Consider the following 19,799-nt stretch of genomic DNA (forward strand, 5'->3'; position numbering starts at 1 on the left):
AGCAATACTTTTATTAAATGAATAAATATGACCCCTCTGGACAGTTGGTGCTATTGCTTTTAGTAAGGTCAAATTTAGGGTGCATATCTACCTGTGTGTGGAGCTTTTCACACCATAACCTAGTGAAGAGTTACTGTGGGTTAATGAAGAGATAACGGTGGCAGCAGTGCTGTAGCTTTGATAAAGTAAACTGGAGCACTGCCAAGGTGTTATTTGAAGAAAGTACTATCTAATAAACTTGGTTTATGATGTCCCACAGTGTAATGTCATTTTTTTCAGGAAATATGATATTGTCTTTGCTTTCCCCCAGGTTAAGTGAAGTAATTTCTGAGATAGGAAGTACAGTTGTACAGTTGCCACTTTACAACCTTAGTAGAAAAAGGCTAAAACTTCTTTGCTTTGTAAGAAGTATATTTGCAGAGATTTCTTTAGATGCTATATTTTCCACCAAAAGTCTTCATAATTAAACATACTGATACTGTAGTCCAATGGTACATTTTTAGAAGAAAACACTTATTTTGGCTGGTAAGTTCTATCTTGAGATGATAGCATAAGGATAGTGCCAGTATTATTGTATCAAAATGTGTTTAATTAAGATTAATTACTTTAATGATACTATATTTTCTGCTTATACTTTGTTTAGAAAGCATCACACTGATGGGAAAACTCTTTATTTTAGCTCTCCCTGCTTGTATTTCCTTGTTTGTTTGTTTTTGGTTGTTTTTTTTTTTTTTTGTAGTGGGAGATTTGTTCCCACTGAAATGAAATAATACCATATTTCTTGTATTGTGAAATAAAGTTTTTTAGAATATCTGCAGAAATAAGGCTGTTCTCCACATGTGGCAAATGGACCTATTAACTAGTATGGGGTTTTTTTTATGGTTTTCAATGTATCCTTGAAGTAATAACATAAAATTCCAATACAATATTGTTTATAGAGCTCCGCAAGTACTGAAGAGGAGAATGAAGTAGATTATTTATAAAGATTATGAAACTAGATTAGTATCTAGTCCCTTACTTGTATAATATCTTCTAATTAGCTTCTCTTTGAACTGCAAGTGTATTCTCATTTGATCATTCAGTCTTGATTTTAAAGTTCTGGTTGTGGGAATACCATCAGAATGCTTGGTAAATAATCTGATAAAGTACCCTTGTTGCTTAAAAATGCATTTTAAGCAAATTCTAGTGTGTTTCTTATTAAAACAAAAGGATAATATTGTTTTGTTTGGAGCTTTCTGGAAGAAAGGCAAAAACTTTGTTCCCAAACTTTAAGAACCTACATAGTTTTTCCTTAGAACGTTTGTCATTGAGCTAAGTGAGAGAAGTAGATGCTATTCTTCAGCTTATTTCAGCCTTGTGGGTTTTTTATGTGCATACAAGCTTATCCTAACTGCTGGTGACTGTGTTGTGTTAAAAGCTGAAATGAATGTTTCTCAATTTTATCAATATTCTCACATAAATAGGGTAGAAATGTGAAAGCTAGAAATGGATGGAGTGATTTCTGAAAGTACTTTCTCTAATGACAGCCTTACACTTCTTTTCATAGTCAAAGTTCATGGATTTACTTGCATCTCAAGAACTGTTGAATTTGGCATGCATGAAAGATATGGAAGCAAAAAATTCTACAAAGGACTGACAATCAATATGTATAAATTGATGAACTGGGATTACGTGTGTAGAAATAATTCATGTTCTCAGAATTTTCCTGCCTTTGAAAGTAAAATAGTGTCATTTGTACTTTTTTTCCTAAGTCAGTTATGTAGCTGAATGCATTTGTGATGCTGTCCACGTTTAAAGCCAAACTAACATAACACATCATTTTGTTTGCAGATTTTCAGGCGTTGTTGGTTGGTTTTCAAGAAGGCTTCCAGTAAAGGACCCAGGAGGCTAGAAAAGTTTCCAGATGAGAAGGCAGCATATTTCAGGAACTTTCACAAGGTAAGTCACGTCCTTCTTGTGAACTGAAGCATTGCCTGTTTACCACTCGTCGGCGGGAGGAATGTGTTCTTGGTGTCTCTAGTTTGCAAACAATACAGTGAGAATTCGGTTGAAAACCTAATCCTGACACTAAAAGCACAGTAAAAGGTCTGTAAATCTCAGTGATGCAGGTGAGATATCAACTGTTTTCCAGATGAGCACAAAGCCCCCTCCATGTGTGTGAAGTGACAGGCTGATGTGGGTTTGGTTGTTTTTTTTTTTTCTTTAAACATTGGTATTTTGATAAGGTGTAAAATTGGCTGCTTAATCAAATATTTAACCATTAGTTATTAATTAAATTCTGAAATTCCTAAAGGCCTTGGTTGTAATGGCAACACTAGCTGAATATGTAAAATGTTCCCAGAACTCTCCAAGATTTACCAGCTCTGTCAACAGCATAGATTTTTAAGGGTAAAAATTCAGGATTCACTGGTTGAGATGAACCTCCCTGCTTTCTCTGTCACTGTCACTTCTGTGATGGAGAACAAGATATTCAAGCACAGGTTTTTCTTTCTGTCTTGTAAGTTACTGTTATCAGCTCCTCAAGTCAGTCAGTACACTTCACGTCAGCTAATCCTAAAAGAGGGCAGGGCTCTGTGCTTGTAACCTTCTCTTCTGTCCAGTCCCCTTTACCTTTATGTCATAGCAACCTTGGATACTACCTTAAAACTAGCAAGTTGAAACACAAAGATGATTTAACCAAGGTCACACAGCAAGCACTGGAAGAGTGTGGCTGTGCGTCTTGATCTCTCAAAGGCATGCGTAATGCTTTTTATCATAAAACTACAAATTAGGCTTTAAATTCCAGTAAACTCCTGGTATCTTTTAATGAAAAATGTATACATAATAAATAGCATTCAGTTACCCCATGAATATTTTCTAAGAAAAAGAGCCCCAGTAGTTTCACATTGTGAAAGATCCTGTTTCTGTTCTTATACTGGTATCCAGGTTTAGGACTGATGTACTAGACTGTTAGCACTTTCACTGATGTGCCACAATGCCTGTGCTTGCTCCCAGGTATACAAGGTCCACATTGAGCAAAAGTGAGTCTTCACTTCAACATAAACTTAAAAAAACCCTTATTTTCAAAATGTAACTCAATGATGGGTGTTTAAAAGGATAAATTGGATGGTTTGGACTGATAGCTGTGGTGGGTTTGCCCTTGCTACAGCTTCCCCACTACCAAGACCTTCCCATGCAAACCCAATACATTCCACCCTTCTCCGTGAATCACATATTTAAGAATTATTAAAATCCACATTCATCATGCAATCTTCACACACTTCATTCACATCAACAAAAAAAAAACAACAATTCCTCACACCAAAATCAGAACAATGTCATCACAGTATTGACCAGAAGTGGAGAATTTACACACAATCCACCCCTCGTCCCTTTGCCACAATTACAACTGAAATTCCTCACAGTTAGTCCACTCTTTTCTCTCTAGCTGTGTTCAGTCCATGTTTTGTCTGTTACCTCTCCCAATTATTGTCCTTATCTCAAATTACTCATGCTCCGTGTTGGGCACCAAAAAACGACTGTGATGGATTCACCTTGTCTGGACACCAGATGCCCACCAAGCTGCTCCATCACTCCCCTTCTCTGTAGGACAGGGTGGGGAGAAAATAAGATGGAAAAATATTGTAGGTCAAGATAAATGCAGTCTAATAAACTAAAAGCAAAGGCTGCACATAGAACCAGGGGAAAATGAGATTTTTTTTTCTCTGCTTCCCATCAGCATCAGTATCCACCCACTTCCCAGGAAGCAAGGCTTCAGTACATGCAGAGGTTGCTACAGAAGACAAAAATCATAATAACAAATGTCCCCACTTCCTCCTCCTGTCTCTTTGCTTTTATTGATGAGCAAACATCATACGGTATGGAATATCCCTTCGGTCAGTTTGGGAACACTCTTCTGTCCTCTCAAGATCTTGACCACCCCCACTGAGGAAGGAATGTTGGAGAGACAGCCTTGATGCTGTGGGAGCACTGCAGTATCCAAAACACTGGTGTGTTAGCAACACCCTTCTAGCTACCAGTACCCAGCACAGCACTCTGAGGGCTACCATGGCAAAAGTTAACTCCATCTCAGACACACCCAACACAACCATTGTAGTGATGGCTGAAATCCTGAGCACATCCCTTACCTATGAGGTTTGTAAGGATTAGCAACAGGGCAGAAGGATGAAAGTGTGAGTCTTTGGAGGCAGCCTTTTGCAGGGGGTGGGGGTGTAAATTGTTTTTTGAGCATGTTATTGCCTATAGCATACTTTATGTGTAGAGGGACTCAGAAACACTTTATATGTTGCTCACCAACAAGTTATCTCTGCAGAAAAGTAATGTAAAATGTAAGAATCATTTGAGAAGCTAAAAAAAGTAACAGCTACAGATGCAGTTTGATGTAGTATTGATGGAAGCGTGACCCTTTGCATGTAACATAAGCAATTGTTTTTCACCCCTTGTTTTCCTCTCATTCCACTCCTTGGGGAAAGGAAGGAGGAAGAGAAGGAAATGGATGCTCTTCCTTGTTTAAAAGGATACTGGGTTTATGGCTGTAGAGAAAGAACTGTATCTATTCACTTGGATTATACCCATTTTTCAAATAAAGTCCTGAAATTGTTTCTAAAATTACATTATCAGAAAATAGAAACCTTGAATTGTCTTCTCAGGCTCCATTTTTTTTTTGTTTAAGGATATTTTATTATTTCACAATGATTATTCTCCTCAGCTGCCTCCATTCTGATAAGAGAAAATGGTGAAGTAGATGTGCATGAGTTGCAATTAGTCATCGAGCACCACTATTCAGGGAACGGTATAGGTCATTGTAGGAGCAAATACAGTTGTTTGATTGCTGGTATTGGATCAAAATATCCTGATTATCTTTCTTTCTTTCTTTTCTAGAGCTGCTTATTGCTTTGTTATGTTTTGAAGTAGTTCAAAATGTGTGTTTATTGCTATCCAATGCAAACTGTTAGCCCTCTTTTGAAATTCTGTTTCCTTATTCACTCACAAAACACAAGCAGAGTATCTGGTGTAAAAAGCTGAAGAGTAACTCTGAACTCTAAGGATCAATCTAAAAATTAAATATCATATAAATGAGATCTGATGTTTTTTAATGAAGTTTGTAAGTTGCAAAACTAGCTCCTTAAGAAAGAATGACATACTTGAAAGGGTGAAAGGCTCTGATCACACACCAATGTTCATGTAAGAGTATGAACATCAATCCTGAGATCCTTATTCCTCTACAGTCTCTTCATAACTACTAGAGAGAAGTGGGTGGTGTGGAGGGACTCAGAATGTACTGGGTTTCTCTAGGAACTGATGTCCTTCAAGTTACACTAGGAGAAGGTCTAGGAGTGGCACATAATCTTACCAGACTGTTCTGTGCAGATTTTCTAGGTTTCTTATGCAGAGTTACAGGAGAAACTTTTACCTCAAGCGGAAACATAACAAAAATTCCTACCTTTGATTTATCTTCTTCTCTGGAGAGATTCAAAACCCGCCTGGCCATGATCCTGTGCAGCCTGCTCTAGGTGAACATGCTTTGGCATGGGGCTTGGACAAGATGATCTCCAGAGGTCCCTTCCAACCCCTACAATTCTGTGATTCACTCTGTGATCTGCTTTCAAATCAGTATCTAGGATCGTCAACAGTACCCAAGCATAAGTAACTTATTAGGAGCTCCACTTTCCCACATTTGAGCTTGAAATGGTAGCTAAAATCAAAATCTTGTTTAAACCACTTCACCTAGATGGCTGTCAATCCTCCTGTACTTATGTTATCAACCTCTGCACTAGGTAATATGTATTATATAGGGGGCTAAAAAAAAAAAAAAGAAAAACCAGAACACAGGTAGCACGAAGCTAAGAGAATTAAAAATAGAGATTTTTCTCGTTTACATATCTTAAATATTTATTAATGAGCAAATAAGCTGGCCACTTTAGAAAATGGCCTCCCTTCCCCCGTATCCAGACGGTATGTGGGTTTATTTGTTGTTGTGTAAATTGTCTAATACTGTTGTGCATTGCTTTGGTGTTTTTTTTTTCTAGTAATTTTCTTATTATAAATAACAGTAATGGCATTAGTCCTGCAGAAAAGTGCCTCCTGACAGTAACAGTGAATATTACATTCATTAGTTGAAAGATGACCTCATCTGTTCATTCCAGTTTCTGGTATCAAATTAAAACTTCTCATTACTGTAAATTTAGATCATTACACTCTTGCTTAGGTAAGTTATAGCTTAGCTGTACTGTTTTCCCTGGAACATTCGTTGTAGAGGCTGTGCAGAACAGCTGTGTTTACTTCCACTGCTCCCTGCAAAGAGGTCATAAAGTAGCAATAGCTCTGCATCCATCCCAGGGGTGGGTATGTTCTTGGTAGCTGCTTCTACATGATCAGAAAAGGCTAAAAACAGCTTAAGTAACAATCTTTCTCTTTTTTTTTTTTATTTTGTAAAAAAGACAAAAGGTATGTAAAAACTGAAATTCTTTCAGGCTTTGGAGTCATACTGATCAGTACCAGTGCCTGTTATTCATTAGGAGAGGCTTGCAGGAGCATTACAGGAAGTCAACATGGCTAAGTAGCAGCATGAAGGTTAGTAGAAATGAGAAATCAAAATTTAAAACCTGAAGTGTATCCCAGGAAACTAGAAAGCATTACACACTTGGCAAATTAATTGTTAAAGCAGAATTGGAAAGAGCAAAGTAGAGCTTGAAGGGCGTCTAAGAAGACTTTAAGTCAATACAGATTCTGACCCATCAGGAACAAAAGACCTGCTAAGGACACTGTGAATCCAAATGTGGGTGCAAGAAAGAGAGAAGAGATAAACACATTCACACTGGGATCTACTGGAGGAAACTGGCATGCTGTGGTCTGGGTATAAACTTGATCATAGAGACTTCAACCCCTCTACTAGTGAAGTCTGGAGAACATACACTCACTCAAGAGCCCATAGGGAAGTTAAGAATGATGTAATTGAATTACTAACAGTAGTCCAGAAACTCCAAAATGCAAACAGATGTGGATTCTTCCATCCCTTGTAAAATCCCCAGTTCCATCAATGTGTGCTTCTTTTTCACAAATAAGGTAAATAACCCTCACACAAAGTGAAGGTGTTGTGAGCTGGATCTGTCTTTGGAAAGATGCAGCTCTGCTAGAGCAAGAGAAGCTTGAATCTGTCAGTGCTCGTGTGCTTATCCTTCAAATAAATGCACAGGTCTTGTCTGGTGTAGAGTTCAATGCTCACTGATTTAATCCCCCAATATGAGAGATTGTTCTGTTAAGATTGTGTCTGTCTCATAGGCTTTGAGTTTTAAGTTAAGCAAGATTAAAGTAGGATAAAATTTTTAGGTTTTTTTATTTATTTATTTGTTTCTTATGTCTGATTATGATGTGCTTTGCATAAATCTTTAAATTCAAAATAAAATAAATCACACAACATTTTAGCAATGGCTTTGGATAGTCAAAAATATATATGGAACAGATGGACTTAAGCACATGTTGTATAATATAAGGCCACAAAAGTAAGTAATAATAGAGAAAAAGAACAGCAGTAGCTTTCCAGCTGTAATCTACTGAATTAAATTTGTGGCCAGCACACCCAAGGGGAGCTACGTTATACTTCTTCTTTCACTGCTTGGTTGTCCTGAAGGAACTTGTGGAATGCTAAGGACTGTTTTCGGAAAAGGTGATTTATGTAACGCAATCCCAGTGATTTATGGCAAGTTCTTGTATCAGCTACAGCAGTTTCTTGAACAGTTCTTGGCAATAAGATCTCCTAAGTGCCTGTGGCCTAAACACATCCCCAGAGGCTCTGTGGTGCATTCATAGTCCTGTTCTGTAAGAGGAAGGAGGGGACAAGTTCTTTTTGTCTTTAAAAATTCAGTATGCAGGAACAATAGGATACTCTTCTACAGAACCATTGCTAGTCTCTAACCCAGATGACCTTAAACCATGAGGGTTATTCACTTCAAAATATTTAATGATAAGTGAATTCCAGATAACTTTGAAAAACACTACATTTTGCACAGTCATCTATGTGCTAGCCCAGATTACAACTCTAAAATAAAAAATATCAATATTTACATATGGTAGCATTATCATAATCCTTTTAAGAATTTCTCTCTGATTGTTTTCACTTACTCAGTTACCTTTGGGTTGTTGTTTTTTTTCCCTTGCTTTTCTCTGGCCACTGCTGGGTTGCCTAAATAAAGATTCTTGTTGCTACTGTTTATTCTACTTTAGTCCAAGAGCCCTGCTTTATTGTGAAGTATGTCAGCCTCCCGTGTAGATCATGTTCCCTCCAAATCAGAAGTTATGCAAGTGTCCTTATGGACCTCGATAATCTGGGACGCTACTGTTTGGATGTTGTGTTGCTTCTCAGATGCAAAGCCATTCACAGAAGGAATTTGGATAAACATCTGTCAAAATGTAGTTATTAGCCTTAAATTCCTGTGCTTTTGTGATAAGATATAGCACTTGATTTGCATCCAAATCGAAATATTATTTCAATTCCCTTTCTTCTTTTTTTTTTTAAATAATGTTTATGCATTCTGTTTTTCAAAATACCAAATTCAAACTTGCCTGGTTTTGCTGTGTTGACCACTCTACTGTTTGTTAGTTGATCTAAATAACCTCAGTAAGACCTGATTTTCTCATCTGGTTAAATTCACTCAAAACTTCATAGTAGACAAAAGCTGAATATGAATACCTTATGAAGATCTAGTCACATTTACAGATATTGGATTTTTACTTGGAGAATAGTCCCAAATTTAATTCATTTTAATTCATTCAATAATTCATTTTTTCCTTTCCCTCTTCTCCCCTTATCCTTGTTCTTTAAGAGTGTAGTCATACTTTATTGCCCAGAACATCTTTTGGAAAATTTCAAAATAGTAATCTCAACAATTTCTTAAGAGCCCAGAGAATGCATGTGATTATGTTAGTTTTGAATAATATTTTGCAACTTTTTATTTGTAAAGAATCAAGAATTTCACTGGTTTTTTTTTATAAGTCTTTGCTCTTTGAGGTTGAAAGAGGTGCCCAAATGTACTTTGTGTGGTTTTTACAGCTTTATTTTGATGATTCTTCAAAGCAAAGATAACTAAATTTTCCCAAAAACCATATCCTTATAATTCCTCATTATGACATGTAAACAAGTTTTTGAAGAGAATTACAGCACTTTCAAGTAATATCTTATCTTCTAGCAAAATCATCCTGTTGGTATGGGAAGGTTACAAAGGACATTGCTTTAATCGGAAGCTATTACTTGCTGATGAGATTAAAATGAACCCTATTTAAGTGAATAACTGTTAGTAAAATTACTCAGTTCTGTACACCAAACAATAAGATTTGCAGTAATTATCAGACCCCTCTTAAAATATAGATCTGAACAACATAATTGTTCAGAGCAAGCATTCTATGCACCAAAAAGCAAATTGCAGGAATAATTGGAGTTATGCTGGTAATAAAACTGTTGATAGAGTCTGAGCACATCAAAGGGCAGCATGCAAACTAATAAAACCAAAATATCTTCAACAATGATTGTATTAAGGCAATAACATATTCTTTCCTTAAGTGTAGTGAAGAACTCTGTAAGCTGAGTGTGCTGACAGGACTTTGGAGCTCCTACAAGCGTGGTCCAAAAATGCTTAAATAGCCCTATGAGTCTCTTCCTGTCTACATCTCTGCTCATCCTTCTAAACCTTGAAGGTACAGAGTATTAATTAGAAGTGTTAATTCACAGGGTGAAAAAAGGGGTGATGTCAATGGGTGGCTTTGAAGTTAAACTAGACAGGAATCTGTTTAGTTAATCCCCTTGCTCCTGGCCATGTCCAGATGGGTTTTGAATATCTTCAAGAATGGACACTCCATGACCTCTCCCAAGGTAAACATGAAGTCCTGTACCTGAAACCTAATAACCAAAGCAGCAAAAGAGGCTGAGGACTGAGGCTGGAGGGCAGCTCTGCTGCAAAGGCCCTGAGGGTCCTGCTGGCAGTGAGCTGAGCCTAAGCCAACCCTGTGCCCTGGGAGCAATGAAGGGCAACCATGTCCTGAGCTACCTCAGCAGGAGTTTGAGCTGCAGAGTGAGGACTCTCAACTAGGAAGGCTTCTCCCTGCTGAGTGCTTGTTAAGCCATACCTGGAATTTTGTGTCCCATTCTGGTTTCCTCATTGCTTTATTCAAGATTGATGCTGAAAACCTGAGAAGGTCCAGCAGCAGGCCAGTGAGGAGATTGGAGGTTGAAGAACCATATGAAGATGATTGAAGGAACTGGATTTACACTAGTGAATAGAGAAGGCCTGGAGGGGTACCTAATCACAGCCTTCCAGTTCTGATGGGGTGGCCGAGGTGCTGTCTCCTCAGGGATGTCCTGGGAAAGGGCAAGAGGCAGTGGGCAGAGGTTGCTTCAGGGTAAATTAGCTTGATATAAGGAGAAAAAAAAAATTGCCATGGGAGCAACTAAACATAAGAGTAGGCTGACCAAAGAGGTCAGTATTTCCTCACTGGAAATCTTGAAGACCTAGCTTGGCAGGGCCCTGTGTAACCTAATCTCAGGCTCTGCTTTCGAGGTCGGCCGAGATGATCTCCAGGGTCCCTTCCAGCCTAGACTTTTCTGTGAACTATGAAGTTTGTGTCATTAAAATTGCTACAGGCTCTTGATAGATCCGTCTGCTGCATGTATTGTGTCAAACTGGTCCTACTCTCTCCTGAGTATATTTCAGTTATTTCTAGTGATGGAAAAAAAAATATTTAATCTTCCTAGTGTCTCTTAAAACGGTCTCAAGAGAGTTTTTCTTTGAACTATTTTAGTGTTATTAGTTTACAATAGAGAACACAATGGGAGTGGGGGGTGTCAGTTATGTATATTCTGGTTTTGCCATGAAAATCTGGCCGTGTTTTAGCAAAATCTAGAGCCTTTGCAAACCTGTATTTTGTGCGTGTTTGTCAGAAGCATTTTTGACTTTGACAGCTAAAATGTCTCATGTCATCTGTAAGGCTTCATATATGATGGAAATTCAGATAATTTTCTCTCTTGAGTAATGAAATATGTTCCCTCCAGTTCTGTCAGTTCTAAAGCCTGACATTCTCTCTAATAGCTACCTGTCATTTCTGAAGACTAGTATGGGGTCAGATGTTTGAGATGAGCTCATGGAGCCATTCCCTGTATGTATATCCTCTGGCACATAGGCAACACGGAAAGGAAAATTGTTGAATTAAAGCTCAGAGAAGAAACAGATCAAATGTTAAAGCATGGGAGAAAAATAAAGGAAAAAATGCAAGCACCTTCTCAGTTAGGTATCTGGGAGAAGCACCAAGAGCTTCTGGCAGATGGAAAGCTGGCTGTTCAAGAATTTGATATGACAGATCCTAAAGGGAAGAAGGAGATGGAAGCGTGGTAAAGAAAGTGCATATTATTAAGAGTGAACTGAAATCCATTTTAATTGACTTTGCACAAAAACAGGGAGGCCGGTACAGAAATACATCTGACAGTGAGAGAAGTGGACAAGGAAGCAAAGAGTATGGACAAAGTTTGTCTCTTCAGCCCAATTATTTCTGGGGCAGGAAGTATTGCTGCAGCAGGACGGGTGCACGTTGAGGGGAAGCAAGAGGGATTGTTCAGATTTTTGCACCGAAGCAAGTTGCTCTCTAATAACATCACCCACCTCACATTTCAGCAGCTAGGAGCTGTGCACTTCTCAGACATTTCCCGAGAGGGACAGGTTCTAAAATAAGAAAACCTGGCGTGTAGGAGTGACGGTTTCAGTACCAGGAGCTAGATGAAGCTGGGGGGTAGGTAATTGAGAGGAGGGACTGGAAATAAGGTCTCTGAAGGAGATCTCCCCTGTTCCTGTGGGGGAGATGAAGAAGAAATGGTTGAGCTGAAATGTAAACCAGCTGGTTCTCCTGTGGAGAATGCACTAACTAAACTCCCCTTTTTTGTGCAAGTGCTTTTGAAAAGCTGAATCCCAGATATCTCAAATTCAGATCTAAAATTTAAAGGACGTATTTTTGACTTTCATTTTCTTTTCACTGTTCGTTTTCTTTGCTCCTTCCCTGTCAATGTAATCCACACCTCTCAGAAGTGAGGGAAGTGTGAGAGGAAATTAATATTTGTGAAGCAATCTGTGTGAAATATACTTGTGTGATGACCATTATGGAAGAACCCTGAGAGAAACCAGGTGTAATCGGTACACCATTAAGTCAGAAAGAACAGTAAGAAGTTATAAGAATCAAACATCATTTATAAGGCCTCTGTATAAAAGAATTGTATTTGTCATTTATTCTGGCTGAGGTGAAAAACAGTTATGAAAAATCCAATACAATCCATATAGTTGACAGAATGTATATCATAGTATGTATAGATGGGTCCCAAATAAACTAGAGGTATTTATTTGTGTTAATGTACAGAGATCAGACCCAGTGGGACTCGCTGCCATACCAGCAAGAGGAAAATGGTGCACTAGACCTATAGAACTAGTAGTCAAAGTAGTACTTAAGTCTTCCTCTCCTAGCCTTCAGCACTTGACTCTACATTTGTTATTTTTCCAACATTGTGTGTGTCTAGTCTGACTATTCAAGTGTAGAAAGTATGCCACATAAATAATAGAAGTTCATGATGAGAGTTAAAGACCTAATTATCTAGCCTGCTGTTAATAACACTAGTAAAGAAATGTTATGTGAGGGTGGTTTTTTTTCTTAATGAGAGCATTTTCCCTTGAAGCTACTCAGAATTGTGTCTCTGTTGCTGGAGGAATGTTAACCAGTTTGATGTGGAAATGGGAAGTGGTGTGGTCCCTTATGCAATAGCTGGGACAAGAAGCAGACAGCTACAAACATCATGTTTTGGTGCACCAGGGAGGGCAGACAGGTTTGCCACTGTAATTTACTTTCTCTTAATAAAGGGAGATGAACTCTAATAAGTCTTATGAGTACTAAATTTCATTTAAGGTTTTGATTTGCTTATAGTAAGGGAGTTTTGCAACGTAAATAAAGAGCAATTTATTATGAAAATTGGCACAAAGCTATCTAATTTTTACTTCTTCATAGAAGGAAATTTGAAATTCAAATCATCGGCTGATGAAGGTTATTAAAAATGCATTAGAGTTGAAAATGTAGCTGTATGTAATTGTCATAATAGATATTCAAAATTAATTTATCTCCAATGACAGTTAAGCTAAAAAGAATTTTCAAATTAACAGCTAGCAAGTTTTAATTTTAGAAGTAAATAAAGTGAAAGCATTCAAAAATGTTTGTCAAAAAATTGAAACTATCTCCTTTTTAAAAAAATCCTAAAAGAAATGTTACATTCTTGTTCAGAACCTTTCCTTTTCTTCTTTTTCAAATCACTGAACTCTGTTGCCTTTTTAATAGATTTTTCTCCATTTTGCCTTTTCTCCTAAAAAATTCTGGATCAGTTTGAGTGTGTATACACCCAGGTATAGACGTGGGCTCTATTTAGGTTATTTAAACTCATCAGTTTTCTTTCTATATAGTTTTTTTCACCTAGTTATGTATTTTTCTGATGATCATCAAGAATCTCATAGGTAATATGGTGCTATTAATGCTTCCTTTGGAATATCTGAAATGCCTTTAATATATATATTTCAAAATAGTATCAAAGCACCAGTTTGGATATTCCTGGATGCAGATGGGGTTATTTTTAAAGACTAAGGCTTATTTACAGCCTTTAAAAATTAATGGGGGTAAAATTTTCTAAATAGTACTGTTTTTGTGGTGGGTTTATGTTTGTTTCAATCCTTTTTAAAATGAGACAAAGAAGCAAAAAGTTAAGCTAGTGAGTATCTGTGTGGTTGTGCTTGTGTACGTGCATGCGTGGGCTTGTAGCACTTGCTGTTGTGCACAGCCAGCTCCAGAGCCCCCAGCTGAGTCCTGTGCTTCTTGTGGTTTCCTCACCTTTGGCTTCAAGTGAGAAGAGCCAGGAATGGGGAGGGCAATGATGATGATGTCCCTTCTCCTTTTCCTGGATAAAGTAATTTCTCTTTTTCTGAATACAGCTCTTGATAGTTCAGCAGATATCCTGCGAGGTGCTTAAAACCTGCATCATGAGGTGCCTCTCAGCTGTGAATTTTCCCCCCCTGTGAGTGGTACAATGGAAGGAAGCCAATGTTTCTCACCTAATTTTGACCTAAAGGCTTCCCCATGATCTGAAGATCTGGCTAAAGGGAGCTCCAGGCTAATTTGAAGGCTTCCACAGGTGGAAAGGGGTAGGAAGGGGAGGGGAACCTAGGGCTCAGTCACTGACATAGCGTACAGCATAGGTACAACCAAAATAATCCCTGTGCTTTGAAAGCCTACGGTTACTTGTACCCTCTAACACCCTGACCCAGTTTGTCAATGCAGTGAAAGGTTTTGTAGTTTGGGTTATATCTAGCAGCTGAGCAGGAAGATTTATATAGCCATCAGTTCCTGCATTCAGCAAAGTTGTATTTTGCATGGATGTCTGCTTGTAATTTGTTTCTTAATGTAGTTAATAAACACTTATTGTGATTGAGGTTCTCTACCAAGATAATTTGGGAATTATTATAGATCAGACAATTTAAATAAACTAGGAGCAAAATTTAAAGGAAGTTTTGGGAAAGTACATTCCTCCTTTTCTTTTTACTCAAAGACCAATAACATATTCCTTTTAATTAACGAATACCTCTGGGCCGAAACTAGAAAAGGTCTGGGCATAATCATGTACTTTGGGGATGTTAGAAGTGAAAATTCTTAAAAATGGAAGCAGTTTCTAACTGTCCAGTGTATTTCAGTAGCCTCATAATGATCTAATTCATTTACACATTCATTGTGAAGTAGTGTCTTATTACTCTACTCGGATAATTAAACTGCAGTAATGAAATGACCCATTTTGTTTCCCAGGAATAAGCACAGTGCTGCTGTTTGCAGACCTCGTAACTCTAGCAGGAAATCTGATATTGAAAGTATCTTTTTTTTAATTGTAGTTGAAATTTGAAAAGATAATTGGGAAACCTATTTTTTTTTTTAGTTGTGAATCATCTTCCCTCTCTGCCATCTCTCTAGCGTGGTATTGTTTTTCAAGTGTGAACCTGGTTTTCAAATTAGAGTGCTTATTTAGTATTAAGGCATTAGTTACATTAACTTAAAATAATTTAAATAATTTGTCACTTTTACAGAAGGCCATTTTTTCACCCTTTTTTTAAAAAAAAAAATCTATACTAACACGTTAGTCAGGTATTCATTTTGCACATCAAAATGATAGGTCAGATTGGAAGAGGTATTTCTGAAGTTCTTTAGAACAGTGAGGAAATGGCATTGGGGAGAACTGAGATTTTTGTATTACAAATGACTGTCTATATAAATACCTTTTGAAGTGTGAAAACATTTATTTTCCAGTATGTATTTAAAAATCCTAATTAAAATGTTTATTAAGGGAAGTTGTCTGCATATACATGAAGTGATGGGATTTTGACTATTGCTTTGAAATGCCTTTGGCTACCAGCCAAAACCAGGATAATCCCAGTAGGTTGGCTGATTTTATGGACCAGGCAACAGTTAAATTCTGGCAATGTTACAGTGGTGCAGTTTGGGAGAAAGTAAAGTAACTTGGCTTGGCAACAGCCCTCCTTCTTTGCCTGTTAAAGGTAGCCAGTGTGACTACTGTGCTCTTTCTGCCTTGGTAGGCTTGATTTACAAACACTATGAAACAGTATATCATTTAAAGTGCCGTACAAGTGCTAGTCAAGGAAGTTTGGTTTCCATCTTTAAGTTTTTTTAGATTTTATTGAGGCATAGTGAAGAGTTTGTAACTGGTTTCACAGAAAGTAGGCAGTTAGAACACAGAATGTGTCTGGACACCCAGGTGGTAACCCATATGAAAGTCAGCAATATTAATATTTAGCAATACTTAGCAATAGGGAAGATTTAGAGAGAAGAGGGTGTTGGGTTAAAGATTCAGATTTTCTTTCTTTTACATTTATCTAAATTTCGAGAAATTAAAAGAGAGATATTTTATTTTATATTCAGTCTAAATTTACATAATGTAATCTACATGATTTAAAAAATTTTTTTTGTTTTGTTTTTTTTTTATCTTCAATTTATCTGAATTGCAAGAAGAAATTATTCAGTATCCCTCTGCCATGAGACCTATGCATATTTCTTCCCATCAAGTTTCATTTTCTTGCCCTGACATTACTGGCTTATACTCAGCCTGATTTATTTTTAATATATACATCCATTTTGTCCTTTTTTTGTTTCTTTTTATTACCTACTTTTTCAGTTAACAGGTAAGATTCTTCTGATAGCTGTTATAGGTGTGGTTTCCATTTAATGCTTACAGGAATGAACATTTACTGGGTAGCTGTTCCTTAAACCCTTATTCCTCTGAAATAGCAGCTGGACACCTACCCCATGGGCATAAAGTGGAGGCTGATATGCCACTACTTGGCAAAATTCCTGGAGAATGTTGTTATAATAACAACTCATCTTCTTCCATGGAAAAATCCAAATGCAGAAATAGGGAAAACTCTTGGGTTTTCTTTGTGAATTGGTTTGGGTTTTATATGATCCATTCTTTCACTTTTCTGATCTCAGGTTTTCTCTTCACCCTTCTTATGTTCCTTTTGTAAATGTGTGGTTTAAGTTTTGCTCTTCTTGCATGAAATATGTTTTTCAATTTTATCTGCCTCTTAGCACTTCTTTACTCAAGCGTTGTTGTTCAGTCTCTTGCCTCCTCTAGTCCTGTTGCTGGTTGTCACGTGCTGTTCTTGTGCATCATATGCTGAACTCAGGAAAGTGTCTTTCATCATAAATACTCTGAATGACCACTCCTATATGAGTTTGCCCAAACCCAGAAAGGGCCAAACCGCCTTAGCATCCCTCTCTTAGACTCAGAGGTTAATTCATATGTGAATGGACGTCAGGAGGTCTCTTGTCCATCCCCTGCTCTCAGTAGAGCTAGCTTTGAGGTGATTACTCAGGGCTTGGTCCGGCTGTGTCTTGGAAGCCTCCAGAGGTGGAGACATTGCACCCTCCGTGGGCAGCCTGTCCCACTGCTGTGCTGTCCTCGGGGCAGAAAGGCTTTTCCTTGTATCCAGCCTGACCATCTCTTGTCTCAGTTTATGTCCATTGTCCCTCTTCCTCCCACCAGGCACATCTGTGAAGAGCTTGGCTCCATCTCCTGGATAACCTCCCTGCAGTCACTGGTGGGGTGGTGTCAGGTCCTTCTGAAGCTGTCCCTGCTGCAGGCTTGGAGCAGTCACGGTCCCTCAACTTCTCCTCACTGGGCAGGAGGTCCAGCTTAGCTGTCCTGGGGCCCCTCTGCTGAACTCACTCTGGTTTATCTATTGTATTGGGGTCCCAAAACTGAGCACAGCACTGTAATGGGATCTGAAGAGAGAACAAAAGACACTTCCCTTGATGTACTGGCTGTGCTTCTGTTAACGCAGCCGTGTCCCAGTCCCCAAGGTCTTTGTGCTTTCCAGACAGCATACTGGCTTCTTTTTGGAGCCAAATCACGTCTGGCTCTGTCTGAAGCTGTAACAAGACTTCTACTCTGTGGCAATTGGATTTAACCATGTAAAAGGAGCTGCTGCTAACTGCAGATAGGATGGCTGAAAACTGAGCTGAAGGGAGATGTTTTCTTTCTTTGAGATATTCCTCCCTAGTCCTTTCCTCTGCTGCAGGCCAGCACCTCCTTCTTTCCTTTTGCAGGTGCCTCCTTTGCCCCTTTCTTGCTACGATGCTGAACACAGGTCTTAACTTCTGCTGTGGCTCTCCTCTTGCTGGCATGCTGTTTGGGGTGTGAGGAAGTTCTCTGCTGCTTGGGCATCACGCACAAGCATCCCTGCTCCTTGCCACTGTGCTGCCTTTGCTCTGTTCCCTACTGCTCGTATGCTATTACACAGCAGATGGTGGTACGTGGGCCATTATTAAGAAATGAGAGGATGAACAATTACATTTTGTAGCTCCCTCTTCTGCTTCTATTTTTGCTAGACAGAAATGAAATGGGAGGAAGGTAGCACGCAATGCAAAACAGAAATCCATTTATGTAAATTCAGACCTTTTCCTCTGCCCAGACAATTTCCAGGACTCTACACAGTGGAAATAACATTCAGTGGATGGAATCACAGAATTATTTCCCTCCCAGTTTCATATGGGAGGCACACGTTTGGAAGAATTCAAAGATTTAACCCAGAATGGAGGACTTGAGATTTTATGCATGGCTTTTGTGTTTTTCATCTTTCTTGGACCCCCTTTATTATTTAATGTGGAATTATATATATATATATATATATATTTAGTGATGCAGATGTAATACATGATTTGGAAGTAATATTTCTGTAGGAGTAGATTTATCTGGTCTATCTCAATGTACGGTTTTAGCAGCAGAGCCCTAGATCTCTTATATACTTGTAGTCTGCACATGTCCATGTAACACAAAAGTGGACTCGCAGATCTTACATATTCAGCTCCCTGGTGAGAACAGAATTTTAGTACAATAAACAAACAAGTAAATGTCAATGTAGGTAAGTAATGAAATATGATAGATTCAAGAGAAAGCGTTTTGAATTGTTCTTAAAAACCTTCCTGTTTGAGAGACCTAAATGTAGCTCCAATAACCAGAAATATGTCAAATGACGTTGACTGTTAAGAAGCAACACATCCCAGATAATCTGAGCCTTTGTTTAAATTAACTGTACTTTGTAACTTAATAGGCTTTCACATCTAAGAATATAATTAAGACTGGGAGAGTGGAAGGGTTCTGAAATGTCACATCAAGACATGTAACAGCTAAAGCATTTTTAGAATGATCAGAAGTTTGATACTAGCCATCTATCAGATAGTATCTGATAATATCTGATAATATAATCAGATATAGATAATACCTGATCTCTTCTGGCTAGCTAGAGGTAATTGTCCACTTCACATGCTGGGTCTACTCTTCAGAGGTCTTATTTTCCATATAACAATCCTGAATAATTTCTTTGATTATCAGCCTGTGCCTGTGTATCTTGCTTGGATTGAGGCTATTCCTATTTGCCACTGCAAACTGTCTTGTTTAGTAATTTTCCTGCACTTGAATTATTTACTAGGAATCTGCAGCATGACACTACTGAAATGAAATGACGGTTGTTTTAGCCAGAGAGAACTGGGGTTAGACTGCTGAAATCTATCAGGATGTTTTTCAGATCTTTTTCCAAGTCTGTTGGCAGAGAAATGCACTGAAACTAACACAGACCAATCCTTTAGCCTTTCTTGTAAGTCAGTCCCCTGGCAGCAGGCAACGCTTGGGCATTCTGGCAGGGGATAGGTAGTAGAAGCAATTTGGAATTAGCATCAAATTTGGGATCTTCATATAAAAGGTGACTTCAAGTTCCTGTGAACCTCTCAGGATACAAAAGATTATAGTAAGACATAGGATAGGGAAAATCTTCAAGGAAATGGAAATTTTTTAAAATTTTTTTTTTTCTTTTTTCTCCTAAGTGAGTGCATAAGGTCTCCTCTTATCCTCTTATATTTTTGACCATGAGATTTTTTAACTGTTGGTTCCTTCAGAGGAGTCCTTTTCTAGCTTTTCCTCTTGCTCTTAAGGTTGATGCATTGTTCTATATTTTATTTTTCTTTTGAAAAAAATTATAGAAACTTTTTTATAAAGAAGCAGGTAGTTATTTTTCTTCTGCCCTTTTTTGCTTTTCTTCTTACTTTTTTTTTTTTTTTAATGATTGATCCACCAAGATGTGGCTGGACAGCATTTACAGGGTGTCGATGATTACTGATTTTATTATTCCTGTGTAACATCTACTTAAAAGAAGCAAGTAGAAGCTCTGAAAGTGGTG

General features: G+C 38.0%; 1 protein-coding gene across 1 annotated transcript in view; it reads left to right on the forward strand.

The window, feature by feature from the left end:
- Positions 1–1,830: 1,830 nt before the first annotated feature.
- DOK6 (docking protein 6) overlaps positions 1,831–19,799 on the forward strand; it is a gene marked incomplete at both ends in the record, with an annotated part of 66,109 nt that continues 48,140 nt past the window's right edge. Inside the window, one exon of the mRNA XM_008946315.1 lies at positions 1,831–1,938. Coding sequence (XP_008944563.1) covers positions 1,831–1,938 — 108 coding nt within the window. The remainder of the gene's footprint in view (positions 1,939–19,799) is intronic.

Source organism: Merops nubicus, unplaced genomic scaffold, assembly GCF_000691845.1.
Source record: "Merops nubicus isolate BGI_N331 unplaced genomic scaffold, ASM69184v1 scaffold1018, whole genome shotgun sequence".
In the NCBI taxonomy this organism is placed as follows: Eukaryota; Metazoa; Chordata; class Aves; order Coraciiformes; family Meropidae; genus Merops; species Merops nubicus.